Source organism: Suillus discolor (assembly GCF_016758755.1).
Source record: "Suillus discolor strain FC423 chromosome Unknown F5147scaffold_29, whole genome shotgun sequence".
NCBI lineage: Eukaryota > Fungi > Basidiomycota > Agaricomycetes > Boletales > Suillaceae > Suillus > Suillus discolor.
The window spans coordinates 114142-132495 of NW_024541276.1; the positions used below are offsets into that span (position 1 = coordinate 114142).

The following is an 18354-nucleotide window of genomic DNA, read 5'->3' on the forward strand; positions in this document are numbered from 1 at the left end:
CAAAGGTCGTCGCAAAATTGCCAAATGACTATGTCGGGATGATGTCGCCCAATGAGTCCCGCAGGAGTACAAAGATGCTGTCAAAGACATGGTCTACACCCCTCATTCTTCGGAAGGCGTCTTTCTGACCAGTGATGAGGTTTCATTGAGATTCATATCAGTTTTCTAGGTCCGAACACGTCCGAAGTCCAAGTCTTGAGCCTGATTTGTGGGAATGACATCTCCCACCTGGTGTCTACTTGCGCTCTGAATGCACATCGGCGAAGCTTCTATTTTCTGTTTCTGCAGGAGCTCTATCGACCATCAGTAACCAAAGCTAACCATCGCACTGTATGTTTATTACTCTCGGTGACTCGCAGCTAATTTCCTGCAACAGTAATAGTGCCATCTTGACGACATCTTCGCCATCTCTGGGATTCTATTTTATGCGCTCTCAGTACTGCTTGCAAAGGAAGAATATAATTACCCGACACCAGAGCCGATCGTAGTCTATTACAGGATAACGAGTATCCAGGTGACCGCTTTATTTGTCTTCGCCAACTTTTCATTTATCTGTCCAGGACATTATCAAAAGTTTTGGAGCGCCTGGGCTTGATACCCCTGGTGTTGTACTCTGGAGCCATATTTTTCAAACGGTTGACCTACAGGCGTGGGAAGCTACTGAAATGGTGAATTATTGTCTCACAGCTCAATCTACGGTCCTGGATGAAGCAAAACGGTGGGTTCTTCTAAGATGTTGGAGAAGTGTTGTAAAATTGGACGATTATGTTCCAGAATGTTTGGTGACCAAGCATGTCCGAAGTGAGCCCCATGATCATGGCCCTTCAAGGTATTGTGCCCCGGAAGGATCAACCACCAAACATGGAGCAATCAAGGATAAGGAGACACGTATATTGCCTGAAGCAATCAAGCAATATAACCAAGTATGTCCACCTCCTGGAACAGGATACGACTCAGGGGTTTTGGAGGCCCATGCTGTGGATCCATGGAAAGATATGGTTACTTTCATGTGGCGGTTCGCATCTCAAGAAGGACAAGGCCAGTGACTCACACTCTCCTATCAAATTCAAATCTTGTTTGGCAGATCGCACTCAAAATACCTAGTTGTAGCACTTCCTTGGCTTCTTGTCGCTATCACAAGACCTAGATCACGCACGTGAGGTGAGCCGTATCATGATGGCGAGATGGGACTAAAGATAGAATTGATCGTCGCCGCTCAGAGGAAGGATGCTCAGGTCAGAAAAGACCTAGTCAGTGACGATAGAACGGTGGAGAAACTCATGATTGCCGTATTCCTAGTCTTGGCGTCGAACTTATCACGGTACAGGCTCACTATCGTAGTTGTCAATTGTATAGATTGATGTATCTAGCCGACCGATAGCACCGCTGGGGAGAAGAAGTGGTGTTTCATTTGCCTTGCATTCCAATCCGATAGTTTGGCACGGCGCCTGATACTGGGTGATTGTTAGGAAAGGGAAAGGTGCGCAGTATCATGACCGTGCCATGATGTTACGCCCGCATTAGTGGTTATCTTCTGATTTGGCTTCCGTAGGGCGTTTGTCCATGATCAAAACCCAGCTTATATTCAAGTGCCGACGCCATCGTCTTTCTCGTTGTTACCAATCGACAGTCACACAATGTGAGTGACCCTTTCACGATCTAAACTTATACTTGACAATGACCTGGATAGATGGAAATTTCCTTGCACAACATCCCTCTGGCAGTTACTACAGAAGACTTGACAATTGCGTTCGCCAACATACTTCACAAACCTCCTTTTCAAATCAGTCCTCTCCTGAATTTTGAAGTACACTTCTCAGACGAATCACACCCTGACGGACAGCAAGGCACCCTCACTCTGCCAACAGAGGATGCTGGGGTCACTTTCTTGCGTGCTCATGGTGTCACAGGTATTGTCGTCAAAGGTCGACCAATCCTCATCAGCAGGAGCACGCAGGCGATCCACGAGTCCCGTATCGAGAGGTTGAATAAGGTTCCATGGCGCGACCCAATGCAGTTGCGAGAAGAGCAGGAATGGCTTCTTATGAGAAACAAGTCTTTCCAGCTTCTCCGCTATTCGTTCGGCCGTTTCCTCCCGGATGGATCTTTTTCTTCACAAGTGTCCCCGCCTGGTACAGCTAATGTGATTTGTGATCTGGAGCATCGGCAGGTACGCTTCACCTTTGAGCCTCAACAAAACACATATAACAACCCCTCCGGTATTGATCTCGGTGGTCTTATGGAGCTTTTTGGACAAAGCATCACCACATCCATCACTGCATCCTATGCGCCTCATAATATCGCAGCACTAGTGGGTAACCGGGATGAAGATACCACTGTTGTGTTCGTTCGTGCCGATGAGCCTCCTGTGTACACCTTGCTTACCGACATGCTGGACAACACTACTATTAATCGTATGGCGGGTTTGGGGCGTAATCAAAAAATGCCTCCGGGATGTTATAGTCTGATGTTGGCCTTTCACAACCAGTCAGAGGCAGATAGGTTCATTTATACATGCCGCGATCGTCTCCATCTGCGTTGCTCCACGCAACACCATATCAAGATCCGTAATCACATCTCGAACGGTACATCCGTTGAGAAGCTTCACGAGTCACTCTCTCAGATCCCATACAAGCTTGGGTTCGAAGTAGAAAAGACGGTTGCAGATTCTCTCTTGAGTGCGGCGGACATTCTTTCGCTGAAGGAGGCCATCTTATCATTACAAGCTCAACATGGCGACGATGCGCCGGAAATATTTCGGTCCTTTGCCTCGGAGCTTGCAGGACGCAGTGCGAGTCGTACAAAACGTCGCAACCGCCGGACACGGCGGCAATCCAGTCAAGAGAGTTTGCCTTCTCTTCTTCGCCGAGTTACCCAAGGATTTATCAAAGAGCACCAAAAGCCCCGTCCTCTTCTAGCCCCGCCACCACAGAGTGGGGTCTACCTATCCTATCATCTCATCCTAACGCCCACGCGGTATATTCTAGAGGGACCTGTCCCGGACCAGTCCAATAGTGTTTTACGCCGATACGGACATCCCGAGTGCTTCCTGCGTGTTTGTTTCCAGGACGAGAATGGATCGAAACTTCATCGGGAACCCGATTGCTCCATTGCAGACCTTTTGAGGGTGCGATATCGCAATATCCTCCTCGATGGCTATCGCGTCGCTGGACGCCAATTCCAGTTCTTGGGATATTCTATGAGCGGTCTGAAAGAACATTCGGTGTGGTTTGTTACGCCATTCGAGGATGAGGATGGGAAATTGCTGAATGCACAAGCAATACGAAACAACTTGGTGAGTTCTTTCCATCGGATTCCTTCGATGTCTTGGACTGAATGCAATTATTAGGGCGATTTCTCCAAACTTCACAAACAACCAGCTCGTTTGGCTGCAAGATGGTCTCAAGCCTTCTCTGGCACTGATCCATCGATCACACTTCTTCCCGAAGAAGTAGATTTTCGTTGTCCCGACAGATACTCGCCTTCAGGCGGGCTCATGACAGATGGGTGCAGCTCCATATCAGTTGAGCTTGCCACGGAGATATGGAGGTCTATGCAGAAGAGAAAAAAGCGATCCGCGAAGCTACGACATGTTCCATCGGCCTTCCAATTTCGACTTGGCGGGGCCAAAGGCATGGTCGTCCAAGACCCCACAATTCAAGGAAAGCTCGTCCGCCTTCGTCCGTCACAGATCAAGTTCAATGCCCCCGAGAATCTCACATTTGACGTCCAATCGACATCAGCGGAACCAATACCGGTGTTCCTCAATCGTCCGCTCATATCTCTTATGGAGTTCTTGGGTGTGGACACTCAAAGAATTATTGAGCTACAGGACGATGACATACACAAAGCTCAGTCCGTCCGATTGTCATGTACCGATGCCTCAAAAATTATTCAGCAACACGGACTTGGGGCATCTTTCCATCTACCGTCTCTCTTCACAAACCTATCGTCCATTTTGCAACTCGAAATTGGAGACGCGGAAAATCACCCGTGGCTGTGGACCAACAAGCTCATTGAAAGCTCTCTGCAGTGCGTCGAGACGTACATCTTGCGGGAACTAAAGTACCGCGCGCACATATCAGTGCCAGGTTCGTATACCTTGCTTGGCGTTTCCGATGAATGGGGCTGCCTGAGAGAAGGAGAGATATACGCGACCGTGTTTGATGAAAGGAAGGGATTTGTTGAGAGCATCACGGGAAAGGTTGCCATAACGCGCAGCCCACAGATTCACCCAGGCGACCTGCAGGTTGTGACGGCTGTACGACGGCCAGAGTTGGAACACTTGAAGAATGTCGTCGTCTTTTCCTGCAAGTAAGTTCTGTTCATGATTCAAAACAAAGGCACACTGAATCATATCGTCCACAGGGGTGAACGGGCGCTTGCATCATGTCTGGGTGGAGGCGATCTTGATGGTGACATTTTCAACCTAATTCTTGATGTAAGCTCAAAAGTTTCGATACATCCATTCATGCCTAAGCGTTCCGCAGCCGAGGCTGCTACCAACGAAACAGTTCGAACCCGGAGAATATCCGGCAGTGACCATCAGATCGATACCGAATGTATGCGGCATCTCCGATGTCGCAGACTTCGTAATTGACTATGTGAGTTGCATCCTGACTTCAAGTTCAAATGACTGCGAGATGAACTGTGAAAAATAGATTCAGGCCGACCTCATTGGTCCCATCGCCATCAGTCATCTCAGGTTTTCTGACAAGAATACTCCAAATTGTAGAGAATGCATTGAGCTCGCGAAGTTTGCTTCCCAGGCACTTGATTTTCCGAAGAGCGGCACTCCTGTTAACTTCAGATCCTTACCTTGGCTTCCGAGGACTCAAGCCAGGCCAGATTTTCTTGCCAAAGAAGGCGCTGATATCACCGGCGGGCAGTACTACAAAAGCACAAAGCTTCTCGGTGAACTTTACCGTCGGGTGCCAATGAAGAGAGTAATACCTCATGCATGGAACGGGAGTTCTTCTCCATCCGACGGAGCCACTGTGGAGGCTGCGCTCTCTTACGTAGACCTCCGTCATCTTGGCCTTCCAGGATTGCCCGATCCGAGTGAAGAGTTGATGGAGGAGATTACATATCTACTCAATGCATATTGCGAGCAGCTACTGATCGTCGGGCAAGCACACACAATGTCGAAAAACAAGAATGTTCACGTCTCCGAAGCCGAACTGGTGAGCGGGACCATCATGGCAACTTGGTCCGATCATCAACGTCGGCGGAATACAGTCTCCGCGATGAACTTGCAGGTCAGCGCAACATCCAATCTACATCATGGGTTATTTAACAATATTTTCAGACGCAAGAACTCGTTCGTAGAGTAAGGGAAGAACTTCAGGGGGAGAATCCTGTATCAAGGACCGAAACGTCGTACGAGGAGGACCAGGAGACATCAGAGACGGAAACGGACGAGGAAGAAGATTATGAAGAGTCAGACCGGCGAGTGATGGCAGAAACGTTCAAGCGCTGTTTGGCGGCGTGGTGTGTAGCAGAAGATAACCTGAAGGAAGAACCGAGCATGTTTGGAGCTCAGAGTTTTGGATTGATCGCTCTGGGCATGATGCTCGAGATTGTGAAGACATCTCGTCTCATGGTATAAAGGATCGATGACCGGAATTTGTGTTTGGTACAATGTATTTTAGCAGTGATCGTTACTTTTTGTACGAGCAGTGGGGAAGTCATGTGAACACGACAGAAGTAAAAGCACCTTTTTTCAGTAGATTTGTCTCTTCAGATTCAACTTATTTTATGAGACACGTAAAACGGCACAAATAACTGTGCATTAATAGCTGTTTGAATGATAACGATGCAGAGGAAATGCCTACGCCCTCAAGTTATATACCATGGCTCAGTCACGGTCCACAAAAACAAATTTGAGGTGCATGGTGAAACAAGTCGAAGCCATTGTGAATACAGACATCGTTAGACTGGACCTTCGGTGGACTTGTACTAGTACTAAGCGTGCATTAGGACTACACCCTGAAACAATAGCCGCTATCGTAACATCATTCCACCCCTCATTTTACCTCCATTGTTACATAGAACCGAAGTTCCGAGTTGTGGGCTTACGGCATAAGCTACCAAGAGTCCAAGACTACACACGATAGATTAGGCGGGAGTAAGCCTCGCGAATAAGGCTATATCTAACATGCGCATTTTTTTCTTCATTTACATAAAAAAAGAAGTGCAAGTGCGTATATACTGCTGCCATCCCCAAACTTTCCATCCAGTGCCAAATGCAACGGTATCTAACTGTATCGTTCGCTTTGGTAAGTTTTTATACCCGATGTTGGGAGTTCGACTCCCCCTCCCCCCTTAAAGGCTCTTAGATGGGGATACCTATTTTGCCGTGCGTTAACAGTACAAGTTCATATATACTGCCATCCTTGCTTCTGCGTCTAGTCTCCAAAGGGGCGTGGTGGTGTAGTTGCACCATCTGCTCCGAATCGAGATTTTATACCTGACGTTGGGGGTTCGACCCCACCATTCAGAGACAGTCCTGTTTTGCCATCCGCAAGCGCCCTCACTTGCCGTTCGTTCTCGACCCTGCCCCTTGAAGGCACATGTTTTTCACTATTAGCTCACGGGCGTCAGTTTGACAAAGATAGTTCATAACTCATGACTAGCTACCAAATTTTGCAGCACGTTGCTTCACTAGTATTTGTCCAATCGGGAGGGGAATCCTACTGGTGCGCCTAATTAGTACGTGCTGTTCTTGCTGATCTGAAACTCGGTCCCTTGGCAGCAAGTTTTGCTACAGCAACGGTCAGCAGGATCGATCCATCAAGAACACAACAATGCGGGTGGATAATATATATTCCACCACCAAGATAAGGCAGCTTACTACGATAAGCTCAGTAAGGAAGTAAGAGTCAAACTGTGGAGTCAGAAAAAGACGTTTCCTGTGTTGCCCCAAATGTCTCTGCAGCTGTTTCGTCACGCTTTGACGAGCTGACACGTAAATGTTTGATCTCCTTCCGTACGAAATAATAGACCAGCCTATAGCATCGTGAGAAAAGATCCAGAATAGCGGTGACCTGGATACGAACGAGCTGGCTAAAGCAGTTGACAGAATACCACCGATAATGAGAAGGGCGTTGAAAAATCTCGCTACTGCGCGCCGTGAATTAATAAAAGCAGAACGGCATGTCATGAGTTCTTACGGGTAATATTGCGACTTCTCAGTTTGTTGTTTGAGATTTTGGCAACACGAGTTCCGATGAATACTTGTATCACGACCCTTGGGACGACAAAACAAGTCGCTATGAAGAACTGGAGCAACGATACCGACGATATGCTCTATTGTGAAGGCATTAGATCCAAAATACTGGCAATTGAAAAGCTTACTGCGAATAGCGAGTTTGACCAAGCCCACGGCACAAGTGAAGACATACGGATGAGGATGATCAAGGGCATACCTCTTGATCGCTGTAGGCATCTTCCACTAAGCAAATAAGCCGATGCTAATGAAACACACTGACTATGACAACTTCCAGAGCTTGCCATTTCTCGTGAGTGGGGGTCCACAAACGCTGCCTCTTGCTGAACATCATCCGAAGGGTGACAAAAACTATAACGGATGCCACCAGTGTTCCAATTACCGCGGGGATGATGCCCCGTATGCCGTATGTGAAACCGAACAAGTAAAGGAGTATGCTATGTCCAATGAAAGGGGGGAAGGATGTGACAACTGAGATGAATCATGTTTGAACATCAGATGAAAGCGTACAAGACATGCTTACTCATGACAAGGATAAGAAGCATGTACCCATATGGAAGATGTCGGAAGTTTTGACCGGTATCATACACGAATTGAGCAATGCGAGCTGGAGTGAGTGTGATGATGAATGCGGCTGAGCAGACATAGAAGAATACAAGGAACCATATCGCAGGCTAGAAACCATTGTCGGTCAACGCGAGAACACTAAAATTCAATAGTGATGTCACCTTTTTGACTGGATATCTCAAGCTAGCTGGTCGTACGAGACGCTTGAGAAAACGAGTTATCTTCGCGGGGGTGGCCGACATGTTTGAGATTTCTCGAGGAAAGAGGGCCTTGGTGATGGCAAGGGTTGGTGTTAATGTTCAGGTTGGGACCCAAGTTGATTTCACCCCACGATCAATGACAATCTCCGGTTCTCGGATGCCCTCCAGCAAGCAAGAGTCAAATGCGGCAAAGCCAGCTGGCTGTGGATAACAATTTACAGTCTTCAACCTCGCCACCAAAGTTGTCCACGTACAATTTGCAATCATGGAGAGTAACAGGTAGATGAAGAAATTTTCGTCACAAATCCGACTGTGCAGCTTGCTTTATATTCACGTTTTGTCCCATAAGATCCTAGAACAGGCATTCAGACTGGTGCTTGCACGACCAAAATCTATCAAAAAGTGGCTCACTCAACTTTTCCTTGCTCGCATGATCTTGGTCACTTTTCTGGTGCCCATCAGGGCGAATCGGTGCTACAACACGGACTGCTGTGCTTATTTCAATCCGTATACTTTATGCGATCGGCTTCCTCTGTAGCTGCAAAGATAACACTTACGTTTTTGCTCAAGGCCTGTTCACCATTACAGGATGTGATTCGTGGCTATAAGCGACAGCAAAACAATGCAACAGAAACATCAGGTGAGTCCTGGGTGATTAAGGCGCACCGCGCCTGACAACGTGGCAGGTACAACGAGGAGCTGCCCATGCTGTGTTTACAACACCATGGAGAACCCTTCGCTGCACTTGCTAATAATGTCGATTATAGGCCAGAGTCAGCGTCACGGGCGTGGTACGTTGTAGGATATTGTGATGTTAAATTTGATAAAAAGGTTATAGATAACACGTATGATGAGTCACTGCAGAGTGGTCCGAGTCTGTGCGTGTCAAAGTTTGCCTTGACAACATCACTACACAGCCACGCTCACATACATCCAAAAATAGAACATCGAACACGTAGGCTTAATTCTCAGCTCTGCGCTCGTAGCTTTCCTTGCATACGGTAGAATGAGCGGGAGTAACCCCCGCGTGAAAAGGGCTATGTCCTACTCAGGGTTTTTGACCCCAAAGGACAATAAATTTGACTCCTTGCACTTACAAAATTCAGTATTTCGAGTTCGAGTTTTGTTCTCATGGTGCTCGAGGCTCGAGTCATCATTAGACAGGGAGACAATTCTATTTTCTTTGTTGGCAATGATGACGAGTATATTGTTCCACATATATTGATTATAATACATTGCTTCCTTTCAGATAAACAAAGATCAATCCGTTAATTATTCTCAATGGTCGAGAAACCAACATCTATACTCGCCCTCATGCTATCACCATAACGAATTGTCAAGAAAATCATCCTATAAAAGAAGTTTTAAAGCCGTGCTATGTCAGTATCACCAATCTTGCATTCAAAAAGACCCCTACCCTTGTCCGATGACCGCAAGGCCAGCCGCAGTGATATCCGTCCACGCAACACCTATGCGCTCGATCGTTGGAATGATAAGAGCAGTGGCAACAGACATGATGAGCGACCAGCTCGCCCTGACAGGTAAATGAACGAGTTCAAGTTTAATAGTCAGGCGATATTATAGAGACTGACATGCAAGCAGCTGCGGCCTCTGCGCTTCGAGAATGCACTATGTCCACATTATAAGAATTAATGGGATTCAACACTAACTCGACCTATAAATCCAATGAATTGCTTTATGCACAAGTGAGGGGATCTAGCTCGCATGACTTACCCCCACTCCATTCGCATAGAGGCATAATATATTCAGCGCAAGGCCGATCGGTCCCCCAATATATGTCGCGATCAGCCCCGATGCCCCAATAGACAATGGGACAATGAGTAGCCCTCCAATCCAGGTCGCTCTCAAGCGGTCTTCGGGACAATATGCTCCTCTGCGCTTCTCCCGCCATTTTCTGACTACAATGTCCGACAGGCGGCCACCAACCAGAGTTCCGCCTGTTCAAGGACATGTTGGTGCACTGTGACTACAATGCTCTGGACCTACCGAAGCATCCCAGTCCGTTTGGGAGGAAAAATGCCCCGATGATGGCATTGTTCGTGATTCCATACCGGGCGCCCTATACCGCGATCAGGATGCGAGATGGAAGATGATTGTCAGCTTACAATGGTATTCGCTATCGGTACGAGGAGAACTACATGATTCTATGTGAGAATGTACTGCACAATCAGTAACAAGTAACAACGCACCATACATGGTGTTGACCATTAGAGCTGACGCAAGCATCTAAATCTCACACAAAATTAAGACTTTGTACTACGTAGCGCATGGTAAATGCACTCACAACCGCAAATAGGTTCGGACTGCGAAGTAACCAAAGACTGCTCAGAGGGTTAACCCATTTGATATGAATCCGTCTCCTGGACGGCAGTTTATCAATACCCAATGTGCCGGGATGACTGGTCTCAGGAAATGAAAGATATATGAGAAGCATCTCGAGTAAGCCCCATACACCAACGGAATAATGCAGGTTGCGCCAGGACCAATACTGTGTCGCCGCACCTGATCAAATGTGTCACTAGAGTCAGCGGTCATAAACATCCAGAATATATTTACCTCCAATAAACGGGGCAAAAGTGAACCCGAGAAGTGTGACCTGAGATAGCAGTGTCAATACCAAACCGAAAAAACCATTCAATCGTCATGATTCCTCACACTAAAGAATATCCCAATAGCGGTCCCCCTCTCCTCCAGTTTATAAATGTCGCCAATTACACCTGACCCCAACGACAACGCCCCAGCGCATCCAAACATCTGCACGAATCGCCAGAATAACAGACTCTGCAACGAAGTCGACAACGCGACACCACAGCTCCCAACACATAGAAACGGCATTCCCCACAGATATATCGATCTGCGTCCGTCTGTAGGACTGGTGTTAGAACTCAAAAAACTACAATGAGTGTAAGACACGCCATGGGATGCACGCACAGAAAGACGAATACGCAGACCAACATAACGCTCCGATGGCATTAGCAAAGACCGATACGCTCAAAGCCAAGCTGGGAACTAGCTCGATCGTGACTACATATCAGATGAGCATACAACACACACCTAACGACAGCATGTGTTAAGTCGAGATCTTTAGCTATCTGAGGGATGGAAGGCACGAACGTCACTTGGACAAACACTGACCAATGTTTATCAGTATCTGCGTCAAACAGTACACTTTAACTCCCAGTACTCACTAGCCAACAAACCCGCAAAAGACACATGAAACACAATCCACCTCTTTTGATCAGGCGCAAATCTGTTGTAAATAGCTTCATGTGCGGTAGGCACCAGTAAAGGGCTTTCTTCTGAGGCCATTGTGAAAAATTGTGAGCTGCCCAAGAGCTGCTAGCCAGTGAACCTCGCGGCAATAACGCGGAAGGTATTTACGTCAACAATCAAAGCCCGGCTTCTGAGAAGGATCCTGAGTTGCCTACCTGCCGGCAAGATATGAATCAAATCGATTCTAGCCTGTTCGCCACGGTCCAGTCTGAGGGTCACGGAGATTTCTGATTCAAATGGCAGTCAAGTTTTTCAGTATGTGCTTGCTTCTCAAAGTTCAATAGGTTCTTAAAGAAACGCGGTGAGTCAAACCACTGGTACTGAATTTACATGTATCTATTTAGTATATCCTGAATGAGTCGAACAAACCCTTGGCAATCAAGACTGCAAGCTGATAACTGAGCGAGGAGGAAAAGGAGATGTAAGAGACAGTCGTAAGCCGCTATCAACATAAAAGGTATAAAAGGTTTGGAATGAGCCATGTTTCAGAGCCAACTTCCGGAAACCAGTCTCCTCTCAGGGTCCTGGAATACACTTAACAAGTTTCTGCCCTTCAGATAAGATGACAAGGCATGACCGCAGACCTTTTGAACACCACTGCCATTCGAGCCAGGAAAGGAGGTAACGATCCCAGAAAGCCTGGAATATGTAGTTGAGCGTTTCATCCCGTGGATCTGGAGCACGCGAGAGATGAGTGGCCCAGTTTTGACAGGCGTACTTGAGAGTATCGGAAGATAATTGACTGGTGCGCTGTGCGTTGTGTGCGAAAGTCATGAAGGCGTTCATAGCACGAACGATCTTCCTGTCTGGTGGATGAACGATTTTCCTGTTTGGTGATCGATATGTTGATGATACAGTGGAATGATGCTGGTGGCTTAATGCAAGGAATACTGGGAACATCAAGAAGTCCGGCAAGCTTTTGAACTGCTGGACCACTTGAAAGGTTGGTAGCAGACGTAATTCTTGGACAATGATAAACTGGGTGATTGCTTCCAACATACTTGAGAATTCGTCCAAAGTCACCCAGACGGACGCCGCAGGAGTGGATTTCCACGCTTGAACATGGGACGTCTGCAGCCAGTCCTGCCCGTCTGGGGATTTCAGCCAGTCTGGCCCGTCCGGAGACTTCAGCCAGTCTCGTCCTGCCTTGGTCTGCAGCCAGTCTCGTCCTACCTTGGTCTGCAGCCAGTTCCGTCCTGCTTGGGTCTGCAGCCAGTCCCATCCTGCATGAGTCTGCAGCCAGTCCCATCCTGCACGAGTCTGCAGCCAGTCCTGTCCTGCCCGACTCTGCAGCCAATCCCGTCCTGCCAAACTTTTCAGCCAGTCTCGTCCTTTCCGACTTTTCAGCCAGTCCCTTCCTCCCTCAGTTTGCAGCCAGTCCCTTCCTTCCTGGGTCTGCAGCCAGCGTCGCCCTCCCTTGGTCTTCAGCCAAATTCGCCCTCCCCTAGATCTCCGAGCCAGCCAGTCTCGTCCTGTCTGACTTTTCAGCCAGTCCCGTCCTCCCTCAGTTTGCAGCCAGCCGCCCCTTCCTGCCTGGGTCTGCAGCCAGCGTCGCCCTCCCTTAGTCTTCAGCCAGCGTCGCCCTCCCCTAGTTCTCCGAGTCAGCCAGTCTCGTCCTCCCGCGGTCCGCAACCAGTCCCATCCTTCCTTGGTCTGCAGCCAGCTTTGCCCTTCCTGGGTCTGCAGCCAATCTGGCCTGCGCCACAACTGCACCTGGTCATCCTCTTCCTGGCTTGTATACCAATCTGAAGGATCTGAAGAGTCGAAGACATCTCGATCTTTGGATATCCGACTGTCCAACGTCCGACCGTCGGACTCCGAGTCTGAAACGGGGGGTTGTAATGGTGGCATGCTTGAGTCTGAGTCTGAGTCTGAGACCGAGACAGAGACCTGCCAGGCTATTCCTGCCTCGGTCTGCAGCCACTCTCGTCCTCCCTGGGTACGCAGCAGCCACTCTCGTCCCTCCCGGGTCTTCAGCCAGCATTGCCCATTCCAGGTCTGTAGCCAGGCACTCCCATCCATGGTCTTTAACCAGAATTGCATATCTGACCGGCGATCACCTCGAAGCCATAGCATGCAGATAAGAACAGACACTGGCTCGGGTGGCCGAACGAGGAAGGCTAATTGGTTTTTTAATGTACTGTGGTCCATATGTTGCATTGCATGGCTCTGCTCCATCAGTCCTGAGAGCGCATCCAAGAGGGCCGTGCTTTCAGGAATCTCTTTCATCATCAAGCGAAAAGAGGAATCAGCGAGCAGGGAGTGGGGTGATGGCATATCGTGTTCGCGGACTTGAGGGATGCTGGAGTTTGAGGAGTTGAAAACGTAGTCACGAATGGACGAGTGATGGATATTCACAGGGAGAATGCTGTCTCCAGGGATATCCACGAAAGACCGTAGCTGTATCAACGTTGTCTGCACATCCCTGCCTAAACCAGGGCCAAGAAGTGATGAGATTTGCGAAATGGGAAGAGGGTCTGTGAGGGCAGCAACAATGGACAAGTGCATGTAAGCACGCTTGGGGTCGGCACATGTTGAGAGGATACAGTCGTAAAACTTGTACACCTCCGTTCCTGGTAGCAGCTTGCTCGTCAGCTTGAGCATCAGCTGCAATCGATCGCGGGGATCCTTGTCTTCATCGTCGATAATAAACTTCATCATCGTAGACGCTACAATGAAACGTCTGCCCGCTCGGCTCGCCAGCTTCGCAAGATCATCCATCGATAGCTTAGGGAAATCGGGATGGCGACTTTCCAGCTCTTCAAAGGAATGCTGCAAGAAAGTACAGATGTCGTTGTCAACATCTACGCCGTCCAACGAAATGCCATCCCCAGAAGTTCTCACGGATATCTCGCGCACCAACGGGCGCACCTCTTCGTTCTGGAAGGCTTTATGGATATGGGATTCCGAGCGACTTGTGAGTAGAATATGGGTCACGGGAAGGTCAGGCTCACGAAGAGCCTGTGCAAGGGAAAGGATGAGATCAGTAATCTCGGGTTTAGATGTGCATTCATCAAGCGCATCGACAACAAACGTCAAAGGCGGACATCCCGGAAATCTGAGTCGAAGTCTGCGGAGGGGTTGGAGAAAGAGAGCCTCCATCTGGTCGCGGAGAGGCGTATCCGGGTTTAGTAGTGCAGGATTGTTGCGGATCGCTCTGCTCACGTCCATCCGGATGCTTGGAAAATTGGTGGCAAGCTGGTAGGCAAGCGTCGCAAAGAAATGTCCAGCTGTGCAACGCTTTGTGTACTTGCGCGAGAAAAAGAATGTTCCTGCTAGCCGTTTTTCGACGTGTCTCTTCGGTCACTTTGAGACCTCTCATCGTTTCAGCAACTGTAAACGCGACGGCAGACTTTCCGACACCAGCCGTGCCATGCAGCCAAATCAGTTGATTTTTCTCTGGGTCATCCAATAATTCGTGGATGTATTTGAGGAGATCAACTCGGGTCCCATTCAAACATTTCGGGTGGGGCAAACGTTCACCAGAGTTGTATTGGGCACCTGTGACAGCAACCTGGGAGAGCTTTAGCCAAATTTCTTCAAGAACTATCGAAGAGGTTAGAGATCATGTGAGAGATAAGAGATGGAAGTATTAACATTGATCGTTACTCATTGATGAAGGTCGGCGTTGTGATAAGCGAACCAACTAAAAGTACTAACTGGGTTCGAGGGGGTGCTGTTAGAAATCCTCCAGGCGATGGTTAATTCGAGAGACAACGCACGAGGATTTGAATCCAAAGTTTCTTGGGCTTAGAGTTGGGGGATGGTGAGCGCGAGGCGCGATTTGAAATTGAATATTAATATTGAATGGTTGAATGGAGGTTTCAATCTATAGAAAGGTGACAACATTTCAAGTTGAAGCTTAAAGCTAAGCCACTGTAGACAGCTAGACGGACGTAATATCCTTAAAATCAATTGATAAATATTGGTGGACTGGAGCTCGTCAACGGACGTGAAGCTTTGAAGCCTGGTAGGGAATTCGAATATTGACACGACAAGTCAATCACGCGCACCCCCAACCACACACTGCTCAAACAAATCCTTCGCAACGGGACCAAACATGGCTACACAACCACGCTCAAACACGTCCAAAAATAGAACATCCAAGACGTGGAAGGCTGCGACATTAACGCTGGTCTCATCAACAATACCACAGAGATGCGGCTTCTCAGCTCTGCACTCGTAACTCTCCTTACACTTACAACATTCAGCTTTGCAAGTTCGAGTTCTGTTCTTGTAGTGCTCGACCCATCATTAGACAGGGAGAACTATTCGATTTTCTTTGGTGGACTTGAAAGTATGTGTTTAGTTTTAATGGTTGTTTTGTATCATCTGACTCTTTGAAAGAACGAGGCTATAATTTAACGTTCCGTGCTCCCAAAGACACCAGTCCTGCCATCACCGACTATGGCGTGCCAAACTATGACCACGTCATTCTTTTCGCACCAGACACAAAATGTGCGTACAAAGTATAAAGTACAAACCTACTGACCTCAATCCAATCACAGCATATGCACAAGACATCACTCCCCAGTCACTCGTAGGCCTCCTCTCAGAGAACACCAACCTACTCATCGCGCTCTCTCCGAAACAAACGCCCCTCACAAGTCTCGCGGCAGAGTTCTCACTCATCCTCCCGCCTCCAGAAACACCACTTATCTCGCACCACCCCGCTCGTTCAGAGCCCCAAACCACAATCCCTGTCACGGTCTCATCATCAAGCCCAATCCTCACCTCAGGAATACCCCCAGTCTGGTTTACAGGCGCACCTCACGCGCTAGGCTCTACCCCTATGCTCGTTCCCATTCTCCGTGCCCCCGCAGAGAGTTTCGCTGCCGACTCCACAAGTGACGCTGACAGCGACGCCCTCGTAACTGCTTCCGAAAAAGGCGGTGAAGGCCTCTGGGCCGGAAGTCAGATGGGCTTAGTTACTGGATTCCAAACGAACGTGAACTCGCGCGTAGTGTTCGCAGGCGGCGTGAAGATGTTCAGTGACGAATATGCGACAAAGGAGCTTCCTTCTGGGGGGCCTCCTGGGAACGCTTTGTTCGTGACGGATGTGGCTGCCTGGGTTTTCCAGGCGAAGTTGAAGTTGAGGATCGATGGGGTTGACCATCATCGAGTTGGTGAGAGCGAGGCGCCAAAGATGTATACTACTAATGATGAAATCGTAAGTTTTGCTTGCTGGTTTCATGGTACTTGCTTGACGTAATGTCTTGTGAAAGGTGTATACAGCGCATATCTCTGCGTACGACAGCGAGACGTCTACATGGAAGCCTTACAGCGGCATCGACGACTTGCAGTTAGAATTCACCATGCTCGATCCTCACATCCGCACCTCTCTTCTGCCTGTTTCTGGCTCCCCTGGTACATACCAAGTCCAGTTTCGCGCTCCTGATAGACATGGTGTTTTCAAGTTTGTCCTCAACTGGAAGAGGAAGGGGTTAGTACATTACTTCATCTCCGCGTTGACGTCTTTGACCAACCGATTCATAATTAGTTACTCATACCTCGAATCAAGCACGACCGTCCCGGTCGTGCCGCCGAGACATGACCAATACCCCCGTTTCTTGAGCGCCGCGTGGCCGTATTATGCAGGAGCTATCAGCACCAGCGCTGGATTTTTCCTTTTTGCAGCTTTGTGGCTTGCAGGAGATGTCAAAGGCGAGCGGAAGAAGGGTTCCAAAGTAGAGTAATTGTTCAGGCGTGCTTAGTTATCGAAGTAAAATATCACCGCCACGCGTCGATAGTCGCTTTATCTGAATCTTGCAAGTTTGGTGCTCTATGTACGTGCTGTTTGACAAGCGCAAATATGTAGGTGAAAAGCACTGTACAACAGTTTATGCACGAAAGAGACGGGTCTATGTATGGTCACCGGTCGAAAAGCGTGCGATATATTACGACTTTGCCGGTGGAGCCCGGAACACTTGGCGAAGATTATCCCAGACGACGCTAGGACTTTGAGCGGCGTCGATGCCTTGCCACAAGCCCTTTGTTTTGTAGTACGCTGCGACAGGACCAGTCTGCTTGTGGAACGTGTCAAGACGCTTGCGCAGCGTTTCTACATTGTCATCGGACCGCTGAATAAGCGGTTCGCCGGTGACATCATCCGTCATAGGTTTTTTAGGCGGACTATGTAATACCGGAATGTATTAGCGTCAAAGAGTGCACAGCGTTAGTGTGAGACGTACTGAAATTCTCTGTGATACGTCCGCCCTGAAGCCGGGTGAATGAGACGGCCGGTGATCCTGGAGATGAGGAGTTGATCGGGGATGAGGAGCTCGACGACGCTGTCGAGCTTTTCACCGCGGGAATCAAGCATGGAATCGAGTTTCTCAGCTTGAGGCACGGTCCTCGGGAACCCGTCCAATACGAATCTGAGCCCCATATCAGAACCGACGCGATTAAATAAAAAGATATAGATAAAACGCACCCGTCCTTGCACTCCTTGTTATTCTCAAGCTGATCCTTGATCATGTTGACCATGATATCGTCCGTGACGAGTTCACCGGCATCCATGACTTTCTTAGCCATCCTCCCCAACTCAGTTTTCTTGGCTATCTGCTCGCGGAGCATGTCGCCCGTTGCGAGGTGGCAGACGCAGAAATCGTCGCGTATCCGTGGGGCTTGCGTTCCCTTGCCTGTGAACCGCCGTAAATGTTAATACATCTCACCGGAACATCATTATTCAAGTAAAAGTGACGGACCAGCACCAGGAGGACCCATAAGAATGGTCCTAAGCTGTTGGGCAGGCGTCCGAGAAACGGAAGCTTTCGCCTTTGCCTCTAGCGCGTGAATTTTGTCATTGAGCTGCGCTACGAGGTGCTTCAGATACTCGAGTTCATCTGAGGGTGCCATATTGAACTTCAACGACCGACGAATACTTGAGTCTTGTTGACCGGAGAAGTTGGGAGGAAGACGAAATGGGCGCTCCCTGTCTTCACCGTATAACTATTCGGGACAGAAGCGTGGTAAATTTTAAACGGAGTTTGAGCGCGTATCCAAGGTTTCCCATCGACGTGTCTCTTGCCATTGGTGATCTGCAGAGTTCGAAAGGCTCTCAGT

At 48.6% G+C, this 18354-nt stretch overlaps 6 protein-coding genes across 6 annotated transcripts; 2 read left to right on the top strand and 4 right to left on the bottom strand.

Moving 5' to 3' along the window:
- Positions 1 to 1690: 1690 nt before the first annotated feature.
- Positions 1691 to 6624, top strand: F5147DRAFT_800289 (RdRP-domain-containing protein; the record flags this gene model as incomplete). Its single annotated transcript, XM_041443259.1, has 7 exons — positions 1691 to 3295; positions 3350 to 4314; positions 4369 to 4441; positions 4491 to 4604; positions 4662 to 5258; positions 5309 to 5602; positions 6412 to 6624. 7 exons carry the CDS (start codon positions 1691 to 1693, stop codon positions 6622 to 6624), a joined length of 3861 nt encoding a protein of 1286 aa, XP_041292522.1.
- Positions 6625 to 6850: 226 nt separating this feature from the next.
- On the bottom strand, positions 6851 to 8348 carry F5147DRAFT_695743 (Golgi apparatus membrane protein TVP38). The gene is made up of 7 exons (XM_041437401.1): positions 7957 to 8348; positions 7752 to 7902; positions 7491 to 7699; positions 7357 to 7437; positions 7173 to 7308; positions 7059 to 7122; positions 6851 to 7008 (listed from the first exon to the last, which is right to left on the bottom strand). The coding sequence occupies exons 1-7, from the start codon at positions 8035 to 8037 to the stop codon at positions 6882 to 6884; spliced, it is 849 nt and encodes a 282-aa protein (XP_041292523.1). The 5' UTR covers positions 8038 to 8348; the 3' UTR covers positions 6851 to 6881.
- An 820-nt stretch (positions 8349 to 9168) lies between these two features.
- Positions 9169 to 11399, bottom strand: F5147DRAFT_837141 (major facilitator superfamily domain-containing protein). The gene is made up of 13 exons (XM_041444046.1): positions 11205 to 11399; positions 11071 to 11146; positions 10948 to 11018; positions 10672 to 10880; positions 10573 to 10612; positions 10301 to 10518; positions 10206 to 10242; positions 10122 to 10150; positions 10003 to 10075; positions 9730 to 9953; positions 9588 to 9670; positions 9413 to 9529; positions 9169 to 9345 (listed from the first exon to the last, which is right to left on the bottom strand). Exons 1-13 carry the CDS (start codon positions 11323 to 11325, stop codon positions 9264 to 9266), a joined length of 1380 nt encoding a protein of 459 aa, XP_041292524.1. The 5' UTR covers positions 11326 to 11399; the 3' UTR covers positions 9169 to 9263.
- Positions 11400 to 11577: 178 nt separating this feature from the next.
- F5147DRAFT_612902 (uncharacterized protein) lies at positions 11578 to 15056 on the bottom strand. Its single transcript, XM_041432471.1, is given in 4 exon segments — positions 11578 to 14564; positions 14581 to 14835; positions 14887 to 14948; positions 15012 to 15056. 3 exon segments carry the CDS (start codon positions 14900 to 14902, stop codon positions 11806 to 11808), a joined length of 3030 nt encoding a protein of 1009 aa, XP_041292525.1. The 5' UTR covers positions 14903 to 14948; positions 15012 to 15056; the 3' UTR covers positions 11578 to 11805.
- A 391-nt stretch (positions 15057 to 15447) lies between these two features.
- On the top strand, positions 15448 to 16985 carry F5147DRAFT_773911 (Dolichyl-diphosphooligosaccharide--protein glycosyltransferase subunit WBP1; the record flags this gene model as incomplete). Its single annotated transcript, XM_041441539.1, has 5 exons — positions 15448 to 15586; positions 15637 to 15747; positions 15798 to 16459; positions 16515 to 16732; positions 16790 to 16985. 5 exons carry the CDS (start codon positions 15448 to 15450, stop codon positions 16983 to 16985), a joined length of 1326 nt encoding a protein of 441 aa, XP_041292526.1.
- On the bottom strand, positions 16873 to 18275 carry F5147DRAFT_177814 (adenylate kinase). Its single transcript, XM_041428410.1, has 4 exons — positions 17997 to 18275; positions 17723 to 17930; positions 17481 to 17666; positions 16873 to 17421 (listed from the first exon to the last, which is right to left on the bottom strand). Exons 1-4 carry the CDS (start codon positions 18145 to 18147, stop codon positions 17187 to 17189), a joined length of 780 nt encoding a protein of 259 aa, XP_041292527.1. The 5' UTR covers positions 18148 to 18275; the 3' UTR covers positions 16873 to 17186.
- Between the last annotated feature and the right edge of the window lie 79 nt (positions 18276 to 18354).

What these genes read in the sequence shown, in the direction of transcription:
- F5147DRAFT_837141 (XM_041444046.1), bottom strand. Translation starts at nt 11,325, where the DNA reads ATGGCCTCAGAAGAAAGCCCTTTACTGGTGCCTACCGCACATGAAGCT. An exon ending in CTATTGGGATATTCTTTAGT is followed by an intron (nt 10,613 to 10,671) that starts GTGAGGAATCAT and finishes CTGCTATCTCAG; the next exon opens with GTCACACTTCTCGGGTTCAC. An exon ending in AAACGGACTGGGATGCTTCG is followed by an intron (nt 9,954 to 10,002) that starts GTAGGTCCAGAG and finishes GTCCTTGAACAG; the next exon opens with GCGGAACTCTGGTTGGTGGC.
- F5147DRAFT_695743 (XM_041437401.1), bottom strand. Translation starts at nt 8,037, where the DNA reads ATGTCGGCCACCCCCGCGAAGATAACTCGTTTTCTCAAGCGTCTCGTA. An exon ending in TGAGATATCCAGTCAAAAAG is followed by an intron (nt 7,903 to 7,956) that starts GTGACATCACTA and finishes AATGGTTTCTAG; the next exon opens with CCTGCGATATGGTTCCTTGT. An exon ending in GCTTCTTATCCTTGTCATGA is followed by an intron (nt 7,700 to 7,751) that starts GTAAGCATGTCT and finishes GATTCATCTCAG; the next exon opens with TTGTCACATCCTTCCCCCCT.
- F5147DRAFT_177814 (XM_041428410.1), bottom strand. Translation starts at nt 18,147, where the DNA reads ATGGCACCCTCAGATGAACTCGAGTATCTGAAGCACCTCGTAGCGCAG. An exon ending in TATGGGTCCTCCTGGTGCTG is followed by an intron (nt 17,931 to 17,996) that starts GTCCGTCACTTT and finishes GGCGGTTCACAG; the next exon opens with GCAAGGGAACGCAAGCCCCA. An exon ending in AACAAGGAGTGCAAGGACGG is followed by an intron (nt 17,667 to 17,722) that starts GTGCGTTTTATC and finishes TATGGGGCTCAG; the next exon opens with ATTCGTATTGGACGGGTTCC.